The 26,916-nt window shown below is 50.2% G+C and overlaps 5 protein-coding genes across 11 annotated transcripts; 3 read left to right on the top strand and 2 right to left on the bottom strand.

The window, feature by feature from the left end:
• Positions 1–5: 5 nt before the first annotated feature.
• On the bottom strand, positions 6–2,349 carry LOC6554631. Of its 5 annotated transcripts, none has more exons than XM_026975714.1 (4): positions 1,934–2,013; positions 1,097–1,458; positions 860–927; positions 6–799 (listed from the first exon to the last, which is right to left on the bottom strand). In XM_026975714.1, exons 2-4 carry the CDS (start codon positions 1,420–1,422, stop codon positions 438–440), a joined length of 756 nt encoding a protein of 251 aa, XP_026831515.1. In that variant the 5' UTR covers positions 1,423–1,458; positions 1,934–2,013; the 3' UTR covers positions 6–437. The 5 variants fall into 5 exon arrangements, with proteins under 5 accessions (XP_026831515.1, XP_026831516.1, XP_001981353.1 ...); XM_026975715.1 differs by lacking the exon at positions 1,934–2,013 and adding an exon at positions 1,580–1,858; XM_001981317.3 differs by lacking the exon at positions 1,934–2,013 and adding an exon at positions 2,057–2,349 and having other exon boundaries at positions 7–799.
• Positions 2,350–2,998: 649 nt separating this feature from the next.
• On the top strand, positions 2,999–3,417 carry LOC6554630 (protein Diedel). Its single transcript, XM_001981316.2, has one exon. It carries the CDS (start codon positions 3,006–3,008, stop codon positions 3,351–3,353), a length of 348 nt encoding a protein of 115 aa, XP_001981352.1. The 5' UTR covers positions 2,999–3,005; the 3' UTR covers positions 3,354–3,417.
• A 600-nt stretch (positions 3,418–4,017) lies between these two features.
• LOC6554628 (uncharacterized F-box/LRR-repeat protein C02F5.7) lies at positions 4,018–7,817 on the top strand. 2 transcript variants are annotated; one of them, XM_026979126.1, is made up of 7 exons: positions 4,018–4,308; positions 4,775–4,983; positions 6,015–6,339; positions 6,395–7,013; positions 7,074–7,241; positions 7,307–7,510; positions 7,569–7,817. In XM_026979126.1, exons 2-7 carry the CDS (start codon positions 4,900–4,902, stop codon positions 7,702–7,704), a joined length of 1,536 nt encoding a protein of 511 aa, XP_026834927.1. In that variant the 5' UTR covers positions 4,018–4,308; positions 4,775–4,899; the 3' UTR covers positions 7,705–7,817. The 2 variants fall into 2 exon arrangements, with proteins under 2 accessions (XP_026834927.1, XP_001981350.1); XM_001981314.3 differs by lacking the exons at positions 4,018–4,308; positions 4,775–4,983 and adding an exon at positions 5,535–5,811.
• Positions 7,818–7,861: 44 nt separating this feature from the next.
• Positions 7,862–12,504, bottom strand: LOC6554627 (protein TRC8 homolog). Of its 2 annotated transcripts, none has more exons than XM_015153707.2 (7): positions 11,516–12,504; positions 10,580–11,150; positions 9,903–10,443; positions 9,674–9,848; positions 9,291–9,487; positions 9,034–9,234; positions 7,862–8,974 (listed from the first exon to the last, which is right to left on the bottom strand). In XM_015153707.2, the coding sequence occupies exons 1-7, from the start codon at positions 11,940–11,942 to the stop codon at positions 8,636–8,638; spliced, it is 2,451 nt and encodes an 816-aa protein (XP_015009193.1). In that variant the 5' UTR covers positions 11,943–12,504; the 3' UTR covers positions 7,862–8,635. The 2 variants fall into 2 exon arrangements, with proteins under 2 accessions (XP_015009193.1, XP_001981349.1); XM_001981313.3 differs by having other exon boundaries at positions 9,291–9,472; positions 11,516–12,502.
• Positions 12,505–24,561: 12,057 nt separating this feature from the next.
• LOC6554625 (NADH-quinone oxidoreductase subunit B 2) lies at positions 24,562–25,338 on the top strand. Its single transcript, XM_026983711.1, has one exon. The coding sequence runs from the start codon at positions 24,646–24,648 to the stop codon at positions 25,282–25,284; it is 639 nt and encodes a 212-aa protein (XP_026839512.1). The 5' UTR covers positions 24,562–24,645; the 3' UTR covers positions 25,285–25,338.
• Positions 25,339–26,916: the final 1,578 nt, after the last annotated feature.

Raw genomic sequence — 26,916 nt, 5'->3', positions numbered from 1 at the left:
TGTATACATATATATTTATTAGGCATATCGTAAAAATGTCTTTTTATGCGAAGTAAATTTGCATTAGTTTAATTTAAATAAGTTTAAACAATGCAGAAATTATCCATCTATAAACTGTGATTTCAAATGCCAAGTTTGCATAAATACATAAGCTTAACAATGCAGAAATTGTGTATTTATATTCAAATTCAAAGTGTACTCCACTTTGTATACATATATATATATTAGGCATTATATATCGTAAAAAGGCTTGCGATCTGGACAACCGCTCGTTGTTCATACATATATTTGTACATGCGTTCATAACGTGGACGTTCTGGCTGTGTGTCTACAAATAAATAAGTTAAAGGGGAATGTGCGGTGAAGTGTGGCTTATAGTTCATCGGTTCCTAGTGTAAGTGGCCAGGAATGCGCTGCTCCCGGTGCATGGCACGATTTCAAACGCGGGCGGCCTTCGTGCGCCGCAGGTGGACGACGTTGAGCACACAGATGAGCAGCCAGGCGAACAGGGCGATCCAGGCGAAGACCAGGGTGAAGTAGAGGCAGGCGGCGGTGTTGATGCGCCCGTAGCGCCGCCGCTCGTACGAAACGCTCTCCACCAGGTAGTCCATGAAGTCGAAGACGGCCGCGCAGGAGAGACGCGACTTGATCACGGGCACTATGTTGCCCACGCCCTGGATCTCCTTCAGCAGCGCCTCCCTGTAATGCTTGCAGGTCACCTCGAATCCGTCCGTGAATACGGCCGAGTAGACCAGCTGGTACACGGCCATTATCGTCGAGATGACGGTGGCGGGCAGCCCTGCGGAAGTCAAGCATTGCACAAGGTAACTATAGTATAGTATATATATTGGGTACTCACAGTAGTAGGGCGAGAGGCCATCGGGCGTGAGTTCCGACTCGGTGGTCACCACGATCATGTCGCCGGAGCTGCAAGCAGAGGGCAGTACAAGTGGTTAGTTGATGGCGTCTGACTGGGCAGCATTACTCATCCGCCGCGTGGTCGTCGCTCGTCATCAGCATGCGGCCCACCCAGACGCAGACGAATGTGGCCAGGCCAGTCGATTAACCCCATTGACCCGCAGACACCCGAGCTTACCGCTGCCGAATGGTGGCCGTGCCCGCCTTGGGCTTGCCACGCCCAATGCACATGCGGTAGCCGTGGTAGATGCCCAGCACGACGGCGAAGAGCAGGGGCAGCAGGAGGCCGTAGGTGGCGAAGTGGCAGTAGGCGATGTTGCCGCCCTCGAAGCTGTTGAAGGTGCTCTTCCCGTGCAGCACGCAGCCGCAGTTGGTGTACGGGCAGGCGTTGAGCACGTACTGCCAGTGCGACCAGGCCACCGCCGAGGTGATGCAGCAGACCAGCGAGGACACTATGGCCAGCGGGTAGAGCAGGGACAGGGATCGCTCCGCGTAGTACGACATCGTGGGTCTGGGATCGGATCGGTGGGCTCCTGGGCTCTGAAATAAAGGAACTATATCAATGAACTACTACACAGTGATAAGGAGGCACTTCATCTTTGGGCTGCGCAAGAGGCAAGTAGTTTATGTGCTGATCCCCATTAAGACGGGCTGATCTTACTTGGAGCTGCAGAATGTTCAACTGATATTTACGGTCATGTGTGTCCAGTTCATTGGGTTACCCCTAATTAATTGGCAATTTGGAGCTCTCTAATTCCTCGTAATTGTAATTACACCCAATTCGTTCAAGACGATTGCCTAAGCGCAATTGTGGGTGGTTTCGTTTTGAATTTTCCCAAAGGGGGAAGCACACTATTACCATCTATAAAAAATGGGTTCGGATTTATGCCAATTTCATAGGAATTTTGGCTATTTCTCACAATCAGTGAGTTTACAGAATTAAATCGTAACTTTCTAAGGTGCAAGATACAAGATACTAAGTTACAAACAAATTGCAGCTAATCTATTTGTTTACAAACTGCTTTTTCGAGGATCCAGAGCATCCGATAACTTTTACAACAACAACTTCTAGGGCGTCTCTAATGCACCCACACGCACACACACACACACAGAGAAGAGCTTGCAACGCGCACTGTACCAGATATAAACAAACTGCAGCGTTGGATGTGTGCAGCAACTGCTTTCGATTTTCAGTTGAGCCGCTGGGTTCTGGTTGCGCAGAGCGATTAATGGCACGTTTAAAATACTTCCAAATCACATTTCTCACAGAATTCGGGATAAATAGGAAAACTGCACTGCTGACACATAGACGCACACAGGTGCACTGCAGACACACCTACGTTTATCGATATCGATAGGCGCGCAGCAACAACGGGCAGCAACCGAACGGTTGAGCGGCAGAGAAACGACTGAAATAGCCAACCGTTGCTGCCTTCTGATCAGAACGGGCGGAGGCGTTAGTGCGAACGGTGGACGCGGTCTGGCAACGCCGAACGGCGCAATTTAAGCCGGATTTCCGTTACAAGTGATCTGCGTTTCAAACTAATTAAAACTATTTTTAAATACTAAACTAATAAGCTAGTGCGAACGGTGGACGCGGTCTGGCAACGCCGAACGGCGCAATTCAAATCGGATTTCCGTTACAAGCGGTCTGCGTTTCAAACTAATTAAAACTATTTTTAAATACTAAACTAATAAGCTAGTGCTAACGGTGGACGCGGTCTGGCAACGCCGAACGGCGCAATTCAAATCCGATTTCCGTTACAAGTGATCTGCGTTTCAAACTATTTATTACTACTTTTAAAAACAACTAATACGCTAGGTCGCTACGGGCTTTGGTTTTTCGTAAAAAGTGCAGTTATCAGTGAAATCGATGCATTTAAATTCAAATTCCTTTGAATTGTTTTTCAGCTCAACTTGCATCTAAAGTAAAATTCTGGGAAACTAATCAATTTTCCGACTAACCGAAATCATTTTCGCTAACTTGGCGGATTTCTTGTCACTTACACAATTGCTCAGCCACGGTGAGCGTATAAAAGGGCAGATTCCCGAGGGAAAAAGCATCAGTTCTCAAAGGAAATCCAACCATGACATCCCCAGTTGTCACCGTGCTGCTCGTCGGGATTGGCTGCCTGGCCTTCGTCCACGTGGCCAGGTCGGAGTGCTGCACCTCCAGGGAGGAGGTGAAGTACAAGATGGACAGGGGCGACTGCGAGGACGTGGGCGGCAGTGGCGACTATCCGCTCAAGTGCGAAGTGACGATCTGCGCCGATGGCGTCGCCCAGGTGGGCACCTACTGCGGCCAGGGATCGTGCAACATCTTTGGCTGCCACTGCGATGGCGGCTGCCTGACCGGCGATTGGTCCGAGGAGTTTGTGAGGAAGAACCAGGCATACGGAATCCACATCGTTGAAGTCAGGAGGATACCCATTTAGCTCCTTGCCCTTATCACATTTGCAACCAATAAAAGCAAGCTTTAATTGCAATCGTAGCTGCTAAGCTTGCAGGAATTAGTAATTAATTACTGGGTGATTGCTTTATATATTATATGCATGAAGCTGATAAGGTTCCATGTTCCACGGCGCTAGCCACTCATCAAATTACAAACAGTTCAATCTGATTACTAGGAATTACTTTCGCTACAGCTTATTTGCCAACTTAAATGTCCTCTAGTTTGGGGATTTTCTTAAACTACTATCATCAAATTTAAGTTGATAAGAGTATAATAGGTTTCTGCCGCTGATTGCCAGCTTTTAGTGCCGATTTTTGAATTAAATCCAGTAATAAATCAGAGATACTTTGTAGGAAATGGCAGATGTAATGCCTGTTTGCCCACGATGGCCACGCCCCTTGGCATCCGCCCTCTGTTGGCCGCGCGCCATGGGAAAGCAAATGACGCCTGCACTCGCAGAGATCGGCCCCGAATAACCCCTCCATATCCACGGATCCCCAAGTGCCCAAGTGCCCCAATGCCCACATGACACCATGCCCACATGCCCACCTCCCCACATGCCCATGTACTCCGTATGTGGTACGACCAACGAGCCGAGTGGATTTTGGCATAAACCATTTTCCGCGGACGCCTGATTTTCTCAGTTTCCCCAGAGTTGTGGAGCCGTCGAGAACGCGGAACAGTCGCCCAGTCCGCCGCTTTCCGCCGGAATCTAGCGAGTAGGAATCTTGCCAGTAATTGGCCACCGAACCAGTGAACTTCCCGGTGATCGCGACCTGTGGTGCAACTTTGTGGTGCGAAAGTTACGACACTTGCAACGCCAACCAATTTTCCACCAGCGCCACAGCAGCCGCATGAAAACTATTAATAACCCGGGCGAAGGGTGCACAGATGCTGATGTGGCCCCAAATCCAAATCCAAAGGCACAAGTGAACAATGTGTGTGCACCAAGTTTGCATAATTGTGAATTCGCTATTTTAATCGACTGCAGGCAGCAACTAATTAATTAATCGCCCTCCTTCTCGCGCTCTTTTGCTTGTAGCAAGTGTCTAACCATTCGCTTTTCAACTAATCAAATGGGTAATTAGCTGAAAAAGCAACCAATTTTAAGTAACTGCTTTAACCAACTGCTGCTTAAGCTTGCACTTGACCAGTTTGCTCTCCAAAAATGGGGGAAAACTAAGCAATCTGCTAGAAATGCTCTGCATGAACTGAATACAATACAGATTGCTTATAAATTATAAATAAATAACCCAACTTGGGTGCTTGCAAACTAATTTGCAAATAACTAGCTTGCAATGCAGAGTGACTAAGTGGGAAAGCCTCGCAGCAATAGTTTAGCATGAATGAGTGCTCCTGCTTCCTACAGCGCACATAGCTCATGTAGCCGGCACATTCCCGCAGTTACACAGACAGATATAACCAGACGGATCCGGAAAGACCACATATTGTACAGCAGAAACAGAAGAAACAGCAGACACAGCGAACAGCTTCCCGGCTGATCCCAATCCGATCCAAGAGCTAGAGCAATGGATAATTGGAATGTTTTGGCAGCGCAAACCTCCTCGCAGGCCATCGGACTGCACGACTCGGGCGTGGTGAAGACCCGACTGGTGAGTACCCTGTACATGGGCACTATGTACAGCTGTAGCTGTAGATACAGATATAGATGTAGATATAGATGTGGTAAACAAAACAAAGCCAGACGGGCGCTGGTACATAAATCTTGGCAACAAACACCGTGCGTTCTTGTGTGCACTGAGAGAGAAAAGGGGCTCGAAAGCTATTACTATATTATATGATACCAGTTGAAGAATCTTGTGAAGAAAGAGCAGGCTTTGAAGGATGCCACTCTGCAGATTATTCCTCAGGAAACAGAACCGCTTTCAGATGCTTTTGGATGGCAGCAAGAGATGTTGAAGTATCTGGAGATCCATTGGGGAACATTAACATTACTGCTGATCTTGAATCCCTAGAGGAACGAAGGAGGTTTGAAGGCGATCCGATGTTTCTCCGCGTGCAGCAAGGGTGGGTGGTGGTGCTGGTGGTTCGGTGGTGCAGGGAGTGCGTGAGAGGTGGGCGCCCGCGAACAGCACAGCTGATGCAGCGGAGACCAGAGTGCTCTCGTTACTGGCGCTGGTCTATAAATACGCCTAGGGCTCTCTTGAGTCTATTGCCTGGCGGATCTTTGGAGATTCCGATGGCTAGGCGATGGGAATGCGGCTCGCAGTAGCGCGAAAGTAGCTCGGTACGACGGATATTCAGCTGGCAGACGGAGCACGCGTAGTGTGTAGCTATATTTTATATAAGCAAATAAGCAAGTGGTTGCGACTCATCCCTGAGCAATGGATATATCCACCGATATCTGGGGTCAGCTGGCCGTGGAGGCCTCCCAGGTGTACCTCTCCGATGGCACAGTTCGCAGTCCCTTCGCCGACACGGTACTATGGGTTTGGGATACTCCTTTGGGCGCCCACAACTGGGAGAGCCGCGAGAGAGAATCTATAGAATCACTCGCCCGTAGAATAAATAGCACCACATTCCCATCAGGCTGTGTGTGCTCCCATTCGCACGTTTAGTTCCATATTAAGATCACATTTGAGGCATTGAGTCTTTATAACCATGTCATGCTCCTCCTCCGCAGACCATCGAGAAGCTGCCCGACAAGGTGCTGCTGCACATCTTCTCGTACCTGTCGCACCGCGAGATCTGCCGCCTGGCGCGGATTTGCCGTCGATGGCGCCAGATTGCCTACGACACGCGGCTCTGGAAGAACGTGAGCCTGCGGCCGGAGGTCTCCGGGCTGCACGTGGGCTCCCTGGAGATGCTGCTCCAGCTGATCTCAGTGAGATTCGGCCCGACGCTGCGCTACATCGAGCTGCCCATCGAACTGATCACGCACACGGTGCTCCACGAACTGTCCGCCAAGTGCCCCAATCTGACCCACATGCTGCTGGACTTCTCCACAGGTGAGTGCGCCACTGCATCCGCTCCAGAGAGCTCTAGGGTATGTGTACCTTGTAGCCATGCAGCTGCACGACTTCAGCGAGATGCAGGCCTTTCCCACCAAGCTGCGCTACATGTGCGTCTGCCTGTCGGAGGTGATCTTCATGGAGGGCTTCATGCGCAAGATCTACAACTTCATCAACGGCCTGGAGGTGCTGCACCTGATCGGCACCTACGAGAAGTGCGAGGAGGAGGAGGAGGAGATCTACGAGGTGATCAACGTGCACAAGCTCAAGTCGGCCACGCCCAATCTGCGTGTGATCAATCTGTACGGCATCAACTTCATCGACGACTCGCACATCGACGCCTTCAGCTCCAACTGCATCCAGCTGGAGTGCCTGGCCGTTAACTTCTGCAACAAGGTGACCGGCTCCACCCTGAAGACCCTCATCCAGCGCTCCAAGCGCCTCACCTGTCTGCTGATGAACGGCACCAGCCTGAAGTCCGAGTTCGTGATGCAGGCCGAGTGGGACAAGTGCGCCCTGCAGGAGCTGGACATCACGGCCACGGATCTCTCGCCCGAGTGCCTGGTGGACATGCTGACCAGGATCCCCAGCCTGAAGTTCCTGTCGGCCGGCCAGATCAATGGCTTCAACGACGCCGTTCTGAAGCAGTGGATGGAGTCGGGCACCACCAGGTGAGCTGAAACAGCACTTCCTCCTCCATGAGCCAAATACTCCGATAGTCATGTGCTTAGGTCCCTCATCTCCCTGGACCTGGACTCCTCGGACAACATCTCGGACGAGGGCCTGCTCAAGTTCATACAGCGCCAGGGTCACCAGCTGAGCGCCTGCTGCCTCTCGGGCATGCCCCACATCACCGACCAGCTGTGGATGAGCATCCTGCCCCTGCTGGGCAACTGCAAGTAGGAGCTCCTATTGGTCACCAAGCGATATAGTGCGCTGAACTTACCCCTTTACCCCCAATTAGGATCATTGTCATGGGCACCGCCGAGAAGCTGGGCGTCAACATCCACGTGGACCAGCTGATGGACACCATTGCCTCGAACTGCGGCAACTTGGAGCGCCTGGAGCTGCGCTGGGATCCGGACAACCTGCGCTTCTCCGACAAGAGCCAAAAGGCCATCGATATTCTGCGCGTCAAGTGCCTCAAGCTGCGCTGCATGGTGCTCAGGTGGGTCTCCTTTGTTGCCTAGCTATGTGCTCCATATTTAGGAGTATTTCCATTCCAGCGATGGCCGCTACTACGAGACGGTCAAGGCCAACTTCGAGCGCGCCGATCGCATCACCGTGGTGCGCACCACCACCTGTTGCCGCGTGTCGCCCTACCACCTGCTGCGCAACTACAACGACCTGATCTTCAACTGAGCAGGCGGGCGGAGCTGGCGCTTCGGAGCTGAAAGGCAAGGAGTTGGTTGGTTGGCGGATGGAAGTAATGTGCGTACTTGCCTGATGTAGAGCTCTGGAGTGGAAGCAGCATACGTGTAGTCAAAAGGCGGCGCAAGCCATGTTTCTGTGTTTTCGCTTACATTAGACTGTTGAATGTTTTCTGTATTTTCCGCTTCTTTCGTTTAATTACTTTAAATCTAAATAAACGTACATAGGTAATTTAAATAAAAACAAAACAGAATTTGCTTATTCAAGTTATTTTTTCATTACAAAATTATACAACGCAACTTTTCGACTTGCTCTCGTTTCTTATTTGTGTTTGTTTGTTTGTTTGTTTTTCAATCCGTGTTGATTCGTGTTTTGTTTTTAACTAGTTTTACTTGGTAACTTGATTAAATCATTTTCAGACTTCACCACATAAAATGTTATCGTTTTCGCTTCTGCTGATGGTTTTTACACTGCTCTCATCTCATCATCACTGCAAACTTAGGGCTACATTTTTTTGTGTGTTTCAACATTTTTGGATCAACTTTTTACCATAAACTTAACGTACATAGATCTCCGCTTCAATTGTCCATTGCCGCTTAGCATTCAGCGCGCTATTATATGCATGGTATATAATTCAGTTAAGCATGGCTGCGTGAGTTGCACATACGTAGTGTCTGTGCCTGAGGATCGAAGGTGCGTGGTGAGTGGTGAGTGCTGTGGTCGTGTGTTGCGAGTGGATTGCTCTTTAGGCGGGGAGTAGAGAAGCCTTGGATCGCTACAAAGATTTGCATTTTTACATAAGTACACTAACACACAGAACGTTTCCAAGTAGCAAGATATATAAGAAAACAAGGTACGCCGAGCGCTCCCGTTCCGTTCGGTTGCAATCCAATCCGATTCGGTCCTATCCCATCCCACCCGATTACTGCTGGTCCTGCGACATCCGGAACATGTGCGTCGTATTGCTGGCCGCCGCCGTGGCCACAGCAGCAGCCGAAGTGGCCGTCGGCGGTGGCGGCTGGGCGGAGGCGGACATGTAGCTGCTGTCGCTGCTCCCGCTGGCGCTGATCCTATGCGTGGCGTTGCTGGCCACGCTGCCCAGCGAACGCGCCTCGCTCACAGCCGCTGACGACTCCAGGATGGCCGACACGGCCTCCGCTCCGCTTACCGCCGCTGCATTGGAGGAGCTGCTGGCCGCCTCTGGTGCTTCGACTGGAACGCGCTCCGGAGAGCGTCGCGGCGCAGCTGCGTTGTTGCCGTCCTGGGAGATCAAGGGGTAGATAGTACATGGATAGATAGGTAGATAGTATGGGCACTCACGTCTCGCGGGTATATCCGAATGGGCGGCTCGGCCTGTGCAGCCGCCGCTGGCTCCGCTTCCGGGCCATTTTCGTCCTCCTTGTCCGTGTACATCATGATCTCGTGGCACAGGGGGCAGCGATCCTGCACGTACAGCCACTTGCGCAGGCAGACGCCGTGGAAGAAGTGGCGACACCGCGTGATCTTCGCAGAATACATTTCCTGAATGCAAAACGAGAGTTGAGCCACGTGCACTACCATGTGGATGCCATACGCACCTGATAGCAGATGGCGCAGACGTCGTCGAATGCCTGCAGCTGGGCAGAAGTCGCCTCTGGCAGGGCTGAGATCTTGTGGACCGCCGAACGCCGCTTCATGAAGATCGACCATCCCGCACGGGCCTCGCACCAGATATTGAAGTAGGCATGGATGCCCATCATTATCGCTCTGATGGCGCCGCCTGTACGATTTTGGGCTATCAAGTTATAGTTATCGGTACACAAAATCAACCAAATAAAAATATTACATGCACACATAGAACAGAAAAGGTGGACGCGGACGAAGGATCCGAATTCGGATCCGATGAACAGATGGAATGCGGCGAGCTGAACACTCGCTTACTCATGTGTTAATGTAACGAGGACGGGGCACGCCAACTTACCAGACTCGAAGACTAGAATCCAAGCGCCGTTGATGAACAGCAGGATGCCGAAGCAGAACTCCACCGAGTTGCCGAACGCACGCACGTAGTACAGGTAGTCGTCCAGCTTCTCCCAGAAGAACTGACGCCGCGCGTCCAGCAGGAAGAGCGTGTAGGTAGCCAGCGAAACGAGAACCTAAGCGGAAAGTATGTTTTAAACCTCAATCGAATACATCGCACAGCCACGCACCTTGACGATGACCTCCACGGAGAAGACGGTAACCGCCAGCAGCCAGGTGGAGATGGATTGCTGCGACCAGAGGTAGTAGAGCAGGGAGACCGGCATGACCACGAGGAAGGCGCAGACGGTGAGGGCGCGCACGTGGCGCTTCCGCGAGGGATTCCGTGCCGCACTGAGCGACATCAGAATGGGCGAGACGATGTTGTGCAGGAAGTGCAGCAGCGCGGTCATCAGCAGGCACAGATTGCGGCACAGCCTGATGAAGCGTTTGTCCGGCGACAGCGAGGTCAGTCCCGTCTGCAGAGCGAGGATGTAGAAGAGCACTGCCGACACAGTGCCCAGCGACTTCTCCTCGTCGTTGTCGTAGGTCAGCAGGTACCACTGGAAGCCGCGTCCGATGTAGTGGCAGATCATCGAGATGACGCCCGTCATGCCCTGGACCGCCGTCAGCGTCTCACAGCCGTCGACGAGCAGCTTCTGTGTGGCCGCCATTAGATCCAGGGGCTCCTCCGATTCCGTCGTGGCCAGAGCATAGCCGCCTTGTATTATTCTAAAATGGAAGGTGTGTTATCCGATTAATAAGAGTCATACGATGTTCCATTGACACATTAACGCTCCAATTGCGAGAATTGGAATGTTCCACGTGCATGATTAGCATAAATTAATGAACCACTTTGGAAACCCACCTGATGGTCCAAAAAACCCTCAGAACGTTGGGCACATTGAGCCGCTGCCATTCGTTTTCTATGAGCGCCGACAGTCCAAAGTTGGACACAAAGTTCATGGCGTACTGGTACCCATTGTAGACCGTTCGACTGGCCTCCATGGCGCTGTGCATCAGCGTGATCTTCGTGAGGATGATGGGCGTGAATGCGGCCACCACGGGCAGGTGGTGCACCACTTTCGCCGGCAGCGGCATCATGGCCAACAGAATTGGACTAGCAAAGATGATGGGCATCGATTTCTGGAGCATTTCGAACCTCGGACCCAGGTGGATGTAGGCGAACAGCATGCCCATGAACCACTGGGCCATCAGGTGCGGCGCCAGCGACATGACCACTCCGCCCGAGTCCAGTAGCCGTGTGGTGTTCAGCGACATGAGCTCCTCCAGCATGCTGGGACTCCGATCCATCAGCGCCAGGGCACTCACGTTGGACCAGTAGGACAGGAAGGTGAGGCCCAGCGAGGTGAGGAACATGTAGACCATCACCAGGTGGCGGGTCCACAGCATGAAGATGCACGCGGCGGACAGGAAAGCTGCAAGAACACAGAGATTGTGAGTCAAGTGTCTACGTTTCGCTGGCGTTCAAAGTGCGCCCGATAAGCGACCCTTGGAGTGAATGTATGATTTCGTCAGCAGGTCGAAAGCAATGAACTCGAAATACCTAACTCAATTGCCTGTGTTTACGTTTTGGGTGCAATGGGAATGCTCAAGCGGTTTAAAGGGAAAATATTCATTCGTTTAGGTTTTTTGCCAAGTGAGCATTACCTTCGATTCTGCGAGTACTTGCTATCTCAATCCTACTGATACTTATGGTTATTTACTGAGTTAGTGAGTTCTAGTGTGTTCTAGCATTTTTTGAGAGTTCCAAGCGGATGTATAGAGGTGAAATCCAACTCACCGAGCAGGCAGATGACGAACTTGACCGTGATGATGCTGAGCACATTCGCCAGCGTTTGGTCCTTGGACAGTTCGTTCATCAGCGAATTGAAGCCGGAGCCGAGCATGCCGTTCGTTTTGGCCGCCTTGGAGGCGTTGTCGATGATCTGTTCGAGGGCGGATTGGGCGGAGGAGGTCATGTGGGCGATGGCATCCCCGGCGCCGAGGCCAAAGAACTCCTTGATGCTGGCGAACGGAGCCTGGCTGCCGGCTGCACCCGGCGGCGGTTCCGCTGGCACAGCCATGGCGTCACTTTCCACCTTGTCCTTGCCCGGATACAGCCACGTGTGGAGGCCCATGTCGATCTTCAGCAGCTCATCGATGACCATCACCAGCGGCACGCGCATCATCACGTCCACCAGGCCGAGAACCTTTGTCCGCACGGACATGGCTCCGTCTCCTCCTACTTGTCTGCTTGCTAGCCTATGTTACCCCTTCTGCTGGCCGGATCGGCTGTGGTGTGCTGATCCCGCGTGACTAGGCACTAATCGCGAACCTATCAAGCTCCAATTCCAATCTGCATTTGTTGTGGATTCGCCTTCGTCTTGGATTTCGCAAAAACAACAAATAACGCAGAATGACGATTTGTGTGTGCGTGTGTGTGCGCGAGTGCTGGCGTGTGTGTGTGTGAGTGAGTGTGCCTGCAGCAGGTGCAAAACTTCCGCAGGCGCGTCGCAGAAAAATGTTAGTGTTATCTGGTTGGCTGCTCGTTTGCCCGCCGCTTTTGGCCACGCGACTCTGCTGCGATGTAAACTTTCAACTTTTCACAATTGGTTTTTGTTTTTCTCCTCTGCTTCTCCTCCTCCTTCTGCGACCCAGCTATCGATTGGCGCTGCTGCCTATCGCTGCGGCCGCCAGTGCTGCCCAACGGGCCTGCGCTCGCCCGACTATCGATTGTCGCGGCCAGCTGATCGCTTGGCGCGCTTCTGGCGCTTTTTCAAAACTCCCTCTGCCTTCGAGCAGCGAAACGGCGCGTGTTTCTGCGTGTCGGTCTGGGGTACTGGTAATTTAAGTTATTCTGTTCCAAAACTACTTTCCAAAGGGTCTGGCCTAGCCGTCTGAGACACTTTCAACTTGACGTCCATTAGGGCCTAGGTGGCTTTTTTGTTATTACTACCAGTTTACTGGAGTATCCCTACATGTATTAATCAAATTTTAAGCTACTTTTAGTTGTTAACGAAACATGCAGTTTTAGATGCACTGAATGTAAAGCTAACAGAGCTGCTAAAAGAGTGGCTAACAGAGCGGCTAACAGAGCTGGCAAGTGATCCGGCCAGTGTTGGCTAGTGGTGCTGTTAGTTTGGCGCGCTGTCCACGAAATTCAAACGCTCATTTTAAAGGGTAATAACGAGTAAGGTAGAACTGTTCGAAAACCTCATGAAGGCAGGTTTTTCTTTTAACATTACGCTTATGCAGGAAAGAGTGAACCTCTGACATCATTTCCTCTGCTCATATTTCCCTAAATGCCCGCAGTTTCTAGTTCTAAAAGCATACATTTCCTGCATTCCTTCGAATGCGCCCAATACAATCCGTATCCGCAGGGCCTCGAAGTCATTTACGTGAATTTCCTCAATTGTGCGGCCATTAACTTTTGCCATTTGCCACCTTAATTGTTGTTCTTTCTTGTTTGTGGCACACAGCCCCTGGCAAGCGCCCCACTCCCCAAATCCCCAACCCTTTTCCTATGCAAATGCACAAATTGAGGCAACGGCAACGGCAACGGCAAATGCGATGCAGTCCGCATTTGGGTTTCGCTTTGGTTGCGTCCCCAACGCAACGCTCGTAATTATGCGCAATTGTTTAGCGTTTAGCCTGGAAAGTTCAACTAACATAATTGATTTTTCATGCCGCGCCACAAGAATTTTAAGCAAACTGCACAGGTCATAACAAACAGCCGGCTCCTCAGGCGAAGAATGCAGTTGGTCGTTTTTTCAGGCTACGGGTAGTAAAGTACCCTTGGTTGTAATAGTAATAATGAAATACCTACTTAAGCTGCCACTACATTTTACTATGATATTATAGTTAACATTAGTTAATTCGTCTGTTCAAAAGTGGGATTAGCAAGATCATTTTTGTGCAGCTGTAACTTTTAAAAATGAAATGAGCGTGTCTAAAGTGCAGCTAATATGCCCGCTTCTAAGCGCGCTGCTACCAATTTTTTTGGGCCCGCTAATTTGCATAGTTTTCACGAGTTTTGGGCTGGCGCTTCGTGTTGCATACTTCGCGGGGCAGCGCATCGCACTCTGCGCGCGCCTGCGATTTGAATTTCAGTTTGGCGGGACGGGCGAGCAGTTGACACTCCCAGCGGCACTGGGCCCCCAATATGGGCCTCATATATTCAATGTAATCAGTGTAATTGTCAGCGCGACGAGCCGGGGGAATCAGGAGCCCACTCGATGGATCCAGGCATCCAGATCCCAGCATCCCAGCGTCCAGGATCCGCTCTCTTTGCGGGTCTCACGCATGGCAATTGTATAATTTATCGCTCCAGTTCTAATCGGCAGCTGTCAGCAGGACGGCTGAGCTGTTGGCCAGGTTGGTTGGCCATGTTGGCCAGGTTGGCCAAGATCTCGGGGGAACGATTTAATTCGCTGGCCATATAAGTCGGAAATTTGTACGTTGATTAACGCGCCAATCGTTTTACACAACAACGTACAAAGTGTCGATGGTCTCCATGTCCCCCCGCGATTTACCCCGACTTACCCCACTTTTTCAGCGGCTGCAGCTCCAATCGCAGTTTCATTTCAGCCGTCAACGTGTGATTTCATTGCACTTGCAGCTGCACCGCGCGAATATCTTTGCGATACTTTGTGTCGCCCATCCCCGCACTACTGCTGCTTTCTCGCAGTGCATCCGAGTGGCCAGGAATCATGTGAACCCAGAGCCGTGCGTTCCCAGCGTGATTACCACTCGCAGATATCATATAGCAATAGACAGCTGGACCCTGCTGGGACGCCAAATGAATTAGCGGCCGATAAAACTGGCGATGGGGCTCTCCTGGGACCTTGAGCTGCGAATATCAGATACCCACTATAGAGTATCTATGCACATGCTTGGATCAATAAGTAGGTCTGAGTCTTCCTAGCCCGCCAAATTGTAGAAGACAGCAATACTTTGCAGCATGCCCGATATAATTTGTATGCACGGTATCTGAAATTGGCGAAAGGAAACTTTATCTTATAGATACCATCGCATGACAGGTGGTTTAATAGCTGAAAAATCGTGGTGATAGAGCTGTTAATGCTATCAAATAATTGCAACAAGTGATTTTCGACGCTCACTCCAGTTAAATCGCAGTAAATGGCGATATTGAGACCTCTGCCTCGCTACTTTTTATGGATTCCAAGCAGCTCAAGGCATATGTCACTGGATTTTCTGCGGTTCGTACCCACTTCCTCTGTTTTTGGGCCCTTTGAGTTAATTGGATGCCACTTGCAGCGGAGGAAGGGATCAGATTTTTGAGTTTGTCATAAGTGTCCCCGTGCAGAACGCTGCTCGTTTGTTATATTGGCATGGCTTTTGGGCCAAAGTCCAGTTGGTAACAGGCCCAAAAAGCAACGGCCCAATTATCTTTTGCATTCGGCGAATAATTAGGAGCTTGATTGACATGCGGATAAGGAGACATACACTTGGAATGCCATAGCAAATTATCGAACGGCTACTGTGCAGCTCCTGATCCACAAAAATCAAAGGCCGTAACGACAGCGACGATGGAGGACGAGGATGAGGATGAGCATGGCGGCTGGAGAGGATCGGGAAGCGGAGTGGAGTTAGGCGTATCGGGATGCCGTTGAGGACGACAACGACGCCTTCCATTTATTGGCTGATGCTGATGCTGATGATGCTGCGCCTTTGTCTGCACATGGAGTGGTAATCTGATGCTGCGACGATACAGAAGCCACTCCAAAACAATGACCAGTCTGCCGGACCAGGCCGCTGCAGCTGGAGATGGGGATGGGGATGGGGATGGGGTTGGAGCTGGCTGGAAACTCGTTTCGGGGCATCGCAGCAATTACAATATGTTTAACTACGTCAGCGCCTTATCTGCGGCCCCGAGGACTGCACTGCGCGAAAAAAGGCTTCCTTTCCTGGTTAAAAGGAGTTATAATACAAGACCATAGGAAGTGCCAGTTTCTTGTCCATGTCATTTAAAGTGGTACTCGAAATTAAACCAGTTTCTATTCCATTTATTGGAAGGCATGCAACTTTTCGCAGGCTTTTATCCACCAACACACCCATTTCTCTGAGTGTAGGCCTGGACATTTTGGGACCCAGCAGTTTCCCCCGACCGTGTCAGCGATTAATCCAGCCGACTGGCTGCCCCATCAAACGGCTTGTTAGCCCGGACTCGATGCGGATTGGGATTCGGGGTAGGATTGGAATGGCATGGAGTTGGGAGCTGGGAGTCGGGCGCTGGAAGTCGGGAGCTGGGAGCCTCATCATCGATTGTGTTATATCGATGGCGTTGCTCCGCTTTTGGGACGCGGACTGGCCGGAATCTCATTTGCGATTAAGTTCTTATGGCCACTGTGCGCATTTCGCGGAAACTTGGCCAGCAGATCTTTATTGTTCGATTGGTTTATTTATAATAATTAGGTGCGCTGTGCCAGCGACTCTGTTTTGCCTGCCCGCGACTTCCCCTTATTTATTTTATTTTATTTATTTCGCCCGGCTTATCGACTGGCCCATAAATTCTTCCAGCTCGCACCTTTTTATTGTGCGCACTCACACAGGCGGCTTCCTTCCGCGGATCTGCAGATCGCAATCGGCGGGGGCTGCGCAAGTGGGGAACCAAGTGGGGAACCAGAACTTGCAGCACCGGGTGCAGCGCGCTCCTTGGTAAATTGCTCACATTAGCAGGTTGTACGACTTATTAAGTAAGCACAATTTGCGTGGCCGCCGCCCAAAAGGCGTTGCAGACACTGGAGCCAGCGGGCCAAGTGGCAGGGGATCAGTGGATGCTCGATCCTGGAGATGCTGGAGATGCTGGGCAGGCCGCGAGTAATGGGCTGCCGTTAAAGGTGGCGACCAGGAGCCGCCTAGCCCGACAAGTGATTGTTTTATAATTGCAGTCGCAATTGCAGCCTGCAGCTTGCCACAGGCTACTTGCAACTTGCAGCTTGCAGCTTGCAGTTTGCAGTTCGATCCGCCAAATTGGCTGTGTATCGCATCTCATCGCATCGCTTTGTATCGCCTGCATCCCATCCTATCGCGTATCCACAGATGCTGGGGGCTGGTCGGCGAAATTGGCAATCCATTTGAATGAATAATTGCTCAATTACGAGTGGTGCCACCGCCGCAGCGCCTAACGAGTCGCACTTGCTGGGCGGAAAATTGTTTTCCAAATTTGTCTGCCTGCAGTCGGCATGGGAGCGGCTGAAACTTAATTGGAGCGGACTGCGGAAAATCTGCAGCTAACTGGCTGGATTTTCAAGAGATTAAGCATATAGTAATAACTACTGCGAACAAGTTTGGTGGGCAGCTGAAAGCACTTCCTAGAACTGCACTCAAAATGCAAATAGAGTTGCTTACATGCTCATACGGCAATTAACACCACATCGAACATGAGATGGCCAGGCCACAGCCTAATTAAATCGAACTATAACCGCACAGCCATTCCAGCTGGCAATCGCAGATAGTGGCGCATTTGAATGGCATTTTCTGCCAGAGGCAGCGAAAACTCGCGGATCGGGGATCGGATTCAGGCACCAGATTAGCCAAAGTCAGAGCAGCGCGACAAAAATGGCGCTAAGTCCGCGCGGAGACAATAAGAGCCATGAGATATAGCCTGGTGTGCCTCCGACTGGCATTAGGGTGAAATCGAGCAGCGAAACTGGACCAGTTTGAGCGGAAGCAGCCGCTGGATGAGGATGAGGATGGAGCGGGATCTGGAGCGGGCTGTGGAGCTGGAGATGGAGCTATGGATCTGGGACCATGGAGCTGCATCTGGGATCTGCGACTGCCACTGCGACTGTCTGCGGGCACGTAAGAAATTTCATACTAATTGGCATAAATACCAAGTGTTTGAGGAGAGAGACGTTGCTCGCTTTGGCCCGGCGACACTGACGGCCTGACGAACTGACAAACTGACAAACTGACAGACTGGCAAACTGACAAACTGACAAACTGACGCACTGACATTGAGAACAGGCAAAGAAGAAGTACAGTAGAACGTGCTTGGCGCAAACTAAAGGGATGTATAGGAAAAGCTTTTAGAGATAGTGCTATTTGAATTTGATGTAGCTATGGGGACTTCAAGTGGCGTTTGGGGTCACCTTTCGGTAAAAAAAAGTGGTAAGAGCTTACTACTAATTAACATAAAATGAATCACAGATTTAACTTAAATACTTTAGGAGGAGTTCCACTTTAATATGGGATTTTAGTTGAAGGAGTTGTGCATATGGATTGCAGTTCTGGGTCACCTTTCTCCAAAAGCAGCGTAACATGCCTTGCAACTTTACGTGCTTAAGTAAATAATTAGTACCATGATTAAAATATATTATATAAAAGCATTTTGAGTTATATATGTGACTTCAAGTAAGTCCCCTTTAGCGATGTTTGACTGTGGCTGCGGCGACCGCGAGGCGAACGCTTGTCGATGAGATCTTCACCTTGGCAATCATTAATCGTCTGCCAGCGACATAATATCGATGATGGAGCTGTGTCTCCAGCGGATCTCGTCTTAGCCAGTTTGGGTCTCTTATTTCACCCGGCCTGGCTGGGTTTGCCTGGGTTTTGCCTGGGTTTTGGTTGTCTTTGCAGCTCCACTCGATCGCTCCGCTAGTTGGCCGCGTGCAAGGCTGGAATGCTCATCGAACCAATTGAAATTGCTGTGACAACAATAAAAATTCAGCTTTGGGCCTCTTTTTGCTGCTGATGCTGCAGTGGCTGCTGCTGCAGTGGCCGCTGCCTGTTGCATGTTGCTGCTGCCAGTGGCGTTGCAGTTTTTGCCGGCCGCCTGACTGACTGACAATTAGACGTGGCTAAAATGTTGACTGATCAAGCGATTTGTAGCTGTAAATTCATCTCTATTTCGCCCAGCCGAGCGGGATTTCATGTCCGCTGCCTGGGAATGCAGCTGGTTTTTCATCTCCCAAGCAAACTCCCAACTCCCCCCAACTCGCTGTTTTATTGCCTTTGTGCAGTGGCTCAGTGGCTCATTGGCTCATTGGCTCTTCGGCTGTCCTGGCTGGCGGCTACTTGTCGCTGTTAAAATCCAATTAATCGAACAATTTACTTTGCTGCGTTTAGCGATGGTGTCGCTATTGCCCGGCTATCTGGGCACGGGCTCGGATGAGGGATTCGGATGCGGATGTGGATGCGAATTGGGATGCGGAACCGGGAATTGAAGAGACATGCCTGCAGGAGCATGGAATTGGAGTGCATACAATGGCAGCATTAGCTCGAATTTACATAAATTAGAATATGCAAAAATAATATAAAATGAGAAAAAGTAAATTTGCAGCACTGGCAACTTAATCGCCCATTTGCGCTTTATGGAGCTGCTTGATCACCCACATGTGTTCATATTCATCAGCTAATTAGGCCGCTTTGCATTCGATCGCTTTCCAGCAAGGCCTATTATTTTCCGAGCTGGCCCTCTCACATTTCCATTTCGCTAACGATCTGTAAGTGTTAAGACATAAATTACCAACCGCCGGGCGACATGACAGCGCTACAAAATGCGGACTCCTCCGGCGCGGCCCCAAAATGAATGGGGGTCCAACCCTTTGGCGGGCAGCCGAGCATGATTAGTGTCAGTTTTTGTCACTTTAATGGCGGGCCAAGGCGACTGAGGCGGTGCGAGGCATTAAAAAAGGAAGTGTGCCCTATAAAATGGGCCAAAAAAGGCCGCTCAGCTGCAGCGCAACGTTTTCATTAATAGACGCTCGAATATCAAAGTGGAAAACTTCAGAGTGGAGCCGCCACGCCCGCCCCATTAAACCACAAAATTTATTGCGCCAACTAAAACGAAATCTCGGCTGAAAGCTGTGACAGCCACAACGAAATCGGGAAAATCGAGGTGCAGTTGCAGCTCCACTCGAATCGAATCGCATCGCATCCGCGAGATCCTTGAACAACTCAATTCCCGTGTTGTCACTTTGTTTTGTGCGCCTCCGAATGCCGAAAACGCAGCTCATTAATTTTCAAGTGTAACTTTTATGAGGCATTTAAATGCGTGCGAGCAGCAGGCCAATGGCAACATGCCATTATGCCATTATGCCGCATCCCATAAATTCGGCGGCCGCTGCATCTTCTTAGACGCTTGCCCCACCATTTGCCACATGTTGCAGTCGCCCCAGCCAGCGTGTCGCACATACTTGAGATTGCATTAGGCGTTCCACGCCCCCCAGAAAAGCGCAGTGTGTGGGGGAAAATCTCAGGGGGAAAACAAGGGAAACGAGCGGGAAAAACACTTCGGAGCGGGTGAGAGAGTGATCAATGCCGCCTCATCTGCCCGCTCGCAACCCATTGCATTAATAATCCATAACGCCGGAATCCGGCCCACTAGCGATGGGTGCGTGAGTTCCAGAAGCCATATATGCAACATGATATAGCGTAGTATATCATATCATAGTAAATTATTATAATGATGATATGTGGTGATATGATTACTATAATCTTATTATAAGATCACAAAACATGAACAGCTTTTCAAGCCTTTGCATCTTGAGGTTGGGATATATATCTGTATGTACGATCCACGAACTGAAGACACATCCCTAGCTGCCACCCACGGCAGAGGGCATCCCAAGCATCCTGGCCTAGTGTCGATAAATCAAGACGCCGAGTGGCGGGCAGCAAACGAGGGGACACCTCCACTTCACTCCGGGATGCGCGGGGATCCTGCTCGGGAATCGGGTGAAATATCGTCGCTGCTAATGCTGTTAATGAAACATCGTAATTATGTTCTGGGAGGGGACTTGGGCTGTAGAGCACCCTACTTAGGGGGACTCGGAAACTCGGGTCGCGCGGCACATTAATTATCCGGCGGCGGGGGAAAGTGAAAGTGCGGTCGAAAGGAAAACACTCGTAGTTGCAGCCAGGGGCAAACAGAGGGAAAACGAGGGCAAATACAAATGTTCGGGATAAGTGATCTGAATGCGACATCATGTGTCTAAAAGGATTTTGTGTAACCACAACAAGCGCTTCAAAGGAGCCGACTGCGATGGCCATTTTTTAGGGGGGAGCGGTACCACTCGGTGAAAGTAAAAAGCTGATAAATTACTAATAAACATTTGCCAATAACACTGCATCACATAGATCCACCAGAAACAGGTTTTTCGATAGCCACCAATGGTGAATAGTTTGCCGCTTTCCCACTTAGCCAGCGGCCACTGTGGCCCTCGATCGAATTATTCGCAAATTAGGCAGCACACTTGGCTGGAAACAGCAGGCGGCCGCCACGCCCCCAGAGGCCAAAACAAAGGGGCGGAGCTGCCATGCTCGAACTCATCTCAACTCGAGCGAAAAGGCGGCGATGGAGCTTTCGTTTCGCGGCGTTTGTCAAGCGCTTAACTAACACTGCCGTTAATCGCTGGCAATTAATTACGGAGCTCCACTGTAAAGTAGTTATTATAATACCCAACTGTCAACACCTACTTGTGAAGGCGAGAGGAGCTAATGGCGCTCCCTTCAGCTGCTCCAAGCTCCTTCCTTGCTGGTGGTGGCACTTCAGCTGCTTTGTAGCTGAAAGATGTAATATCCATGAGATATATGATACACAATATGTGGGATATATAGAGTATATGATATATATTAGACATATTAGAAAGAGTGTTCAGCACTCTTGTGAGTATTTCCAGCAGTTCTGTGTCTTGAAGGAATCTTAGGTCTGAATAAGTTTAAATGCAGAGTATTTCGTGCTTAAAAATCTCCCAAAATCGTATCTTTTGCTGTCTGAAATTTTCCCTGGTGCCAGCTACTATTTGTAGCTACCACAGCCCCATTTGGGTGGTCGCCACTCGGACTCGGAAAGCTGGAAACTCGTTTGTGCCGCTTCACGTGGATGGCATGTGTAAATGTATGTTAATTTGGCGATCGTTAAATACGAAAATTTGTTGGTTTTATTGTCAGCTGGGCCCCCAACTGGGCTCTTTGTCTTTTGCATCTTTAATTGGTTGGCTGGCTAAGCCATATGGTCTCGATCTGATTTGTTAGCGTTAACCTGTAACTCTGAGTTGGCTTCTTGTGTGGGGCTCTTAAATTAGCGTTAATCGGCGGACATAAAGGCTTAATTGCGGCTTATCGGGGCTACAAATGGCTGCAGCAAGTTGGGGCACTTGATAACAGGAGAACGCCATAATAAAGAAATTAAAATGGCTGAATACACAGCGAGAATGCGTCCACTTCTTGTGTGCTGCATGGGTAAGAGTGGCACTGCATTGTTGCAGAGGCACTTGGTATATGTTTTGAACTCTGCTGCCACATTTTTAGGAAACATTGGCACAATTGGAATTTAATGGAGTCAATTTGGGGCCTGGTGATGCATAAACTGGCCCAAAGCCGTGCATTGGTGTGAGTTGCCTTGAATGCAAGGAGATCCCAAAGTCGCAGTGGAAATGGAATGCTGCAGATGCCACTGCACTGGAAGAAAGTCAAAGAAGAATGTGATTTTCAACTATAAAACTTAAAACTGGCTATCATCGACCTAAAGGTTATTGGTAGCTCCGGAAGGCTATGAGTCTTGGTCATTGATTGATTACGTTTTTTTCAGTGTACTGGCCACGTTGCTCCTGCCGGCCACTAACAATGCAGATCAAGAGATGAGCGCGTCCATTTCGGTCTGCGGATCGCCATTGTTCCACTCGGCATGTTGTTGTTTTGGGAGTTCGCTAAAAAGACAAATGTGGTGTGCGGATGCGGGGGAGTTGCTCCCGAGCTTCAGCTGGACTCCAGTTGGGGCTAGCAAGCCAGTCAGCGCGTGTTAGTTCCACTCGTTAAGGATTTACGAGCAATTTTTATCACTTTGAGGATCGCTGACAAATCCGGCAACAACAGCGGCAGCAGCAAGAATGCAATGCAACATGCGCATAATAATGGCAAGTTGTCCGGCACACACGGTAAATGCAGCATATACATAAAGATAGATATATACAAGTTGGAGGGGATATGTGCCATGGCTATGTGCTGTGGGCCAGGAGACAGGAAGCGCACTCGGCTGTCTCATCGTTGTCGCTGATGTGGCCAAAAGTGGCCAATAAAACCCCAGCGACGATGTCACCGGGCAGCAGCAATTGCAGCAGATGCAGTTGCAGTTGCAGTTGCAGCAGCGATGACGAGGAATTATAGCAAAGTAATCGCAGTGGACTCGCCAGTTGCCACTGCATCCTTTGTCCACCTCGAGCATACCCTTTCGAGGAGCAGGATATACCGAAGTAGCGCTAGTTTACCATTTATTCAGTATAAAATTTATTAAATGCAGCTTAAGGTTATTTTATTTTATGTTACATACTCTGTATTATTACTCTGCCCACAGGGAAAATCGCAGAGTATTCGCCATTTGCCGCCTTTTCTTTCGTTTCCACCACACTTCCTTTTTTCGCATCTTTCCCCCTTTTTTTGTACATTTTCCTTGGCCAATATCGTTGGCGGCTTTTGGCGTTGATTTCCCTTCCAATTTATGTGACATATTGATTTTAAATTGATGATAGTCTATTTTGCGTTGGCCAGCCAACGGAGCAGCGAACAAAGCCGAACGAATCCAATTTATTTTAGCCATTTTAAATTGGCCTTTTCGTCGGCTACGCAGCGCAGTTTCGCTGCAGTTGGCCAATGCGTTCGAGCCGGGCTCATATGACTTCATCAGCGGCTCATTGTCGACGGAGACGACCTGGCTGAACTGCTGGTCCTTTGGTCTTCGGGTCTTCTGCTTTTCTGGCTGGGAAAATGGCCAGTCCGCTGGCCTGCTCCATTCATAGGTGCGCATTTAAATGCAAATGAAATTCAATTAATGATGCATCAAATGCAGCCAATGCCTAATTGCCATGCGATGATCGTCGTCCATGTCCCCCGTATTTATTTTCATTTCATTTTTTTCTATTGCCCATCCTGAAGGATGGCAGGATTCGCAGGAGAGGAGCAGCAGAGGAGCAGCAGAAACCGCAGCTGCTTGACAATATGGATGATTTAGTAGTCGCTGCCGTTTTGTTGTCGTGTCTGAGGCACCATAGGCGTAATTAGACAAGCATTGTGCAAAAGCGTTAATTAAAAACCGCAAAAGACACAGTGCCAGTTGCCATTTTTCCACCAACTATCGACTGCCAGCTGCGCCAGCGCCACGACTCCAATCTCACACTTGGAGATATATTTGCGGCAGCCATTAAACTCCAGAATCCCTATTCATTGGGAACAAGTTAGGTGCTAAAAAACTAGGGGCTATAAGAGATTTTACTGCATTCAATCTGTATTGAATGGTATATGAACGGAATATATTAAGATACTTCCATTTAAATGGTGAAACTTGATTTTACAGACATCACCTCAACAAGATTTGGGATATATTCCTTTGCCAATAGTTACTATTTTTACAAGTGCAGCTCCCCAGTGTCGATTCCGTAATGAGCCCGCGCATCGATTGCGTAAGTTCTCCGCGGATGCATCTGCTCCCAGTGCCCATTCCCATTCCCATTCCCATTCCCACCTCCCGAGTTGCATGTCCCCAGCTCCTCGGGACCCATCAATGCCCCAGTGCAGCGGGGGAAGTGGCCGGGGATGGCGCTGCTGCAATCAGCTAATAATTTCCTCCTAAGCGATCTGGGCTCCAGCTTCCATGGGGCATGAATGGGGCTCCATGCTCATGCGTATTTATGAGCCCATGGATTCCTGTTCGCTGTCCGCCCAGCGTTAAGTGCCTGGGATTTCGGATTGACTTTGACGCCAATCGGTGGCGTTAGGGGGCTCCAAATGGGATTTTCAAGAGCTCACTTAAGCTACTTATACATATGGTAGAAGGGATCAGAGCAAAGGTGTTAGATTCAGTCCCAGAAAAACTTGTCAGACGTTTGCTAACGCTGGCAATTTCGGAAAGTACTAAGTTTTCACATCTCTTCATTCACTGCCGCAACGAAAAATAAATTAAGTCTCAGCAGGATGATAGGCTTCCTGATATGGGCCAGGAATCCTGGCAAGCTGCTGCTCCCCCGCAGCGGAGTGATGCCGTCCCAGCTGCTTCGTGGCCAGAAGACCATGCCGGTGTACGATTACCGTTGCAAGAATCCGCCCAAGTGGGGCTACTCGGCCTTCGGACGGGACCAGAAGACCTGGGGCGAGTGGAGCTGTGCCCGGCTGGATGACCTACTGAACTGGGGTCGCAAGGGATCGCTGTGGCCGATGACCTTTGGCCTCGCCTGCTGCGCCGTGGAAATGATGCACATCGCGGCCCCTCGATACGACATGGATCGCTACGGAGTGGTGTTCCGGGCGTCTCCGCGCCAGGCGGACGTGATCATCGTGGCCGGAACTCTGACCAACAAGATGGCACCGGCCTTCCGGAAGGTGTACGACCAGATGCCGGAGCCCAGATGGGTCATTTCCATGGGCAGTTGCGCCAATGGTGGCGGCTACTACCACTACTCCTACTCGGTGGTTCGCGGCTGCGATCGCATTGTGCCCGTGGATATCTACGTGCCCGGCTGTCCGCCCACCGCCGAGGCCTTGATGTACGGAATCCTGCAGCTGCAGAAGAAGGTCAAGCGCATGCGGACTCTGCAGATGTGGTACAGGAAGTGAGGTGCTCCTGACCTCTTAAGTTCAGTAAATAAATGACTTTGTATCTAGTGGGAATCTTTGATGCAATGTATCTCTAGGGCGGTGCAACCCATAAGTAGAGTTTGTGCTCCTTGACCAGGCCTAAAATCGATACCCGCCTAATCCGATCTGCCTTGCCCAAAACGAAGTCAAAGAGTTAAGCGCATCAGTTCCAGCAGCTGCAGAAGATCCTGCTTAGTCAGCGGAATAGGGCTCGTGCTCACCTGCACTTGGTGCACTGCCAGGATCGGTTTCACGTTCCCAAAAAGGACCTCTTGAAGCGAGTCCTGCAGACAATGTGCAGAGACAATAAACACTTCTGGCGGCACTGTCTCTCAAGTGGCGGCGAAGCGATGAAATATGAAGGGTTCTTGAGGCATATGAAAGGATTTCGTTGTTTCCCATTTTTTTGAGCCAACCCGAAAATCCCCTTTGCGAATCTGGCGACTCCGAGCACTTGAACTTGGTGGGAACATCATTAAATCCCCGTTCGAGTGCGGTGAGTGCATTAAATTGTGGGACAACTATCGCATTAGTGTAATCCATGTGCGACACACCCACAAAACTGGCCGACTCTCAGCCTGAATGGAAACTCTCGAGAGTGAAGGACTTGAGTGAATGAGCACCTCCTCATTCATTGAGCAGCGGGAAAAGGACCTGCACACTCTGGAAATCGGGACAAAGGCCCAGCAGGCAGCCCGCTGATCCTCGGGGATCCTCGGGATCCTGGGAATCCGTTCGTGACTCGGACAATTCCTGCGAATAAGAATGGCTGCGCGGAGAAATTAACTTGTCTCAATCGCACAGCAATAAAAATTAATAACAAAGCCACTGGCAACTTGTTTGCCTCCATTGTGCGGGCATTAAATAAATTTAACAGCTCAATGACTTGTCGAAAGGTGCAGGGAGAATCCAGGGGCTCCAGGGGCTCCAGAGGCATCAGGGGCTCTGCAGAATCGAAACCAGTGGACCGTTCGCTGCCAGGCAACCATATCTTAATTAGCAGACCCCGGCCCACATTAACCTTAATTTTGCTCTTTTTTATTTTACCAATTTCTGCTTAATTGCGGCGCCGAGGCGCCAACGAAAAAGCTTCGCAAGTGCACAGCCAAAATGTTGTTGTGCCTTAAATTGCAAAGGAAAGTTGAAGGAACCAAGCAACTCAGTTGCTTACATCATTTATTTTCATAGTGTTGCATTTTTTGGGATTTTTTTCAGTGCACTTTCGGCGACTTTCCGCTGGGCATTTTCAGTGGAGTGTCCAGCGGCGCATGCTCAGGATTTGCACTTGAGTGAAAAGCTGGTAACCACGACCACCGAGGTGGCTCCTACCTGCAGATCCGCAGATCCGCAGATCCGCAGCTCGCCAGCGATTGCAGCCCCTTTCTGGCCAAAAAGAAGTGGGTTCGGCAATGTGCCACGGGCAATAAATTACGTCGGACGCAGATCGGGCAGAAATGCCCAACGAATTGTGTGTGTTTAACACCTAATCGCCCGTAATGCTCGCCATCCGATTGTGAGGTCCTCCAGAAAGTGTCCAGAACGTAAAAAGAGACGGACTCGCCGCCAAAATGGGAGCAACAATAGATCCAGAACGTAGCATCCAGTGCTCAT

This window comes from Drosophila erecta, unplaced genomic scaffold (assembly GCF_003286155.1).
Source record: "Drosophila erecta strain 14021-0224.00,06,07 unplaced genomic scaffold, DereRS2 tig00000000-arrow-pilon, whole genome shotgun sequence".
Classification (NCBI taxonomy): domain Eukaryota; kingdom Metazoa; phylum Arthropoda; class Insecta; order Diptera; family Drosophilidae; genus Drosophila; species Drosophila erecta.
The sequence above is the reverse complement of the archived record's forward strand: the minus strand, read 5'-3'. Positions and strand labels throughout refer to the sequence as shown.

Coding starts and splice junctions, on each gene's coding strand:
- LOC6554631 (XM_001981317.3), bottom strand. CDS start 1,422: ATGTCGTACTACGCGGAGCGATCCCTGTCCCTGCTCTACCCGCTGGCC. Junction 928..1,096: donor ACGGCCACCATTCGGCAGCG/GTAAGCTCGGGT, acceptor CTCTGCTTGCAG/CTCCGGCGACATGATCGTGG. Junction 800..859: donor TGGCCTCTCGCCCTACTACT/GTGAGTACCCAA, acceptor TGACTTCCGCAG/GGCTGCCCGCCACCGTCATC.
- LOC6554627 (XM_015153707.2), bottom strand. CDS start 11,942: ATGTCCGTGCGGACAAAGGTTCTCGGCCTGGTGGACGTGATGATGCGC. Junction 9,488..9,673: donor GATTCTAGTCTTCGAGTCTG/GTAAGTTGGCGT, acceptor ATAACTTGATAG/CCCAAAATCGTACAGGCGGC. Junction 8,975..9,033: donor TTCGGATATACCCGCGAGAC/GTGAGTGCCCAT, acceptor TTGATCTCCCAG/GACGGCAACAACGCAGCTGC.
- LOC6554630 (XM_001981316.2), top strand. CDS start 3,006: ATGACATCCCCAGTTGTCACCGTGCTGCTCGTCGGGATTGGCTGCCTG.
- LOC6554625 (XM_026983711.1), top strand. CDS start 24,646: ATGATAGGCTTCCTGATATGGGCCAGGAATCCTGGCAAGCTGCTGCTC.
- LOC6554628 (XM_001981314.3), top strand. CDS start 5,716: ATGGATATATCCACCGATATCTGGGGTCAGCTGGCCGTGGAGGCCTCC. Junction 6,340..6,394: donor GCTGCTGGACTTCTCCACAG/GTGAGTGCGCCA, acceptor TGTACCTTGTAG/CCATGCAGCTGCACGACTTC. Junction 7,511..7,568: donor CTGCGCTGCATGGTGCTCAG/GTGGGTCTCCTT, acceptor TTTCCATTCCAG/CGATGGCCGCTACTACGAGA.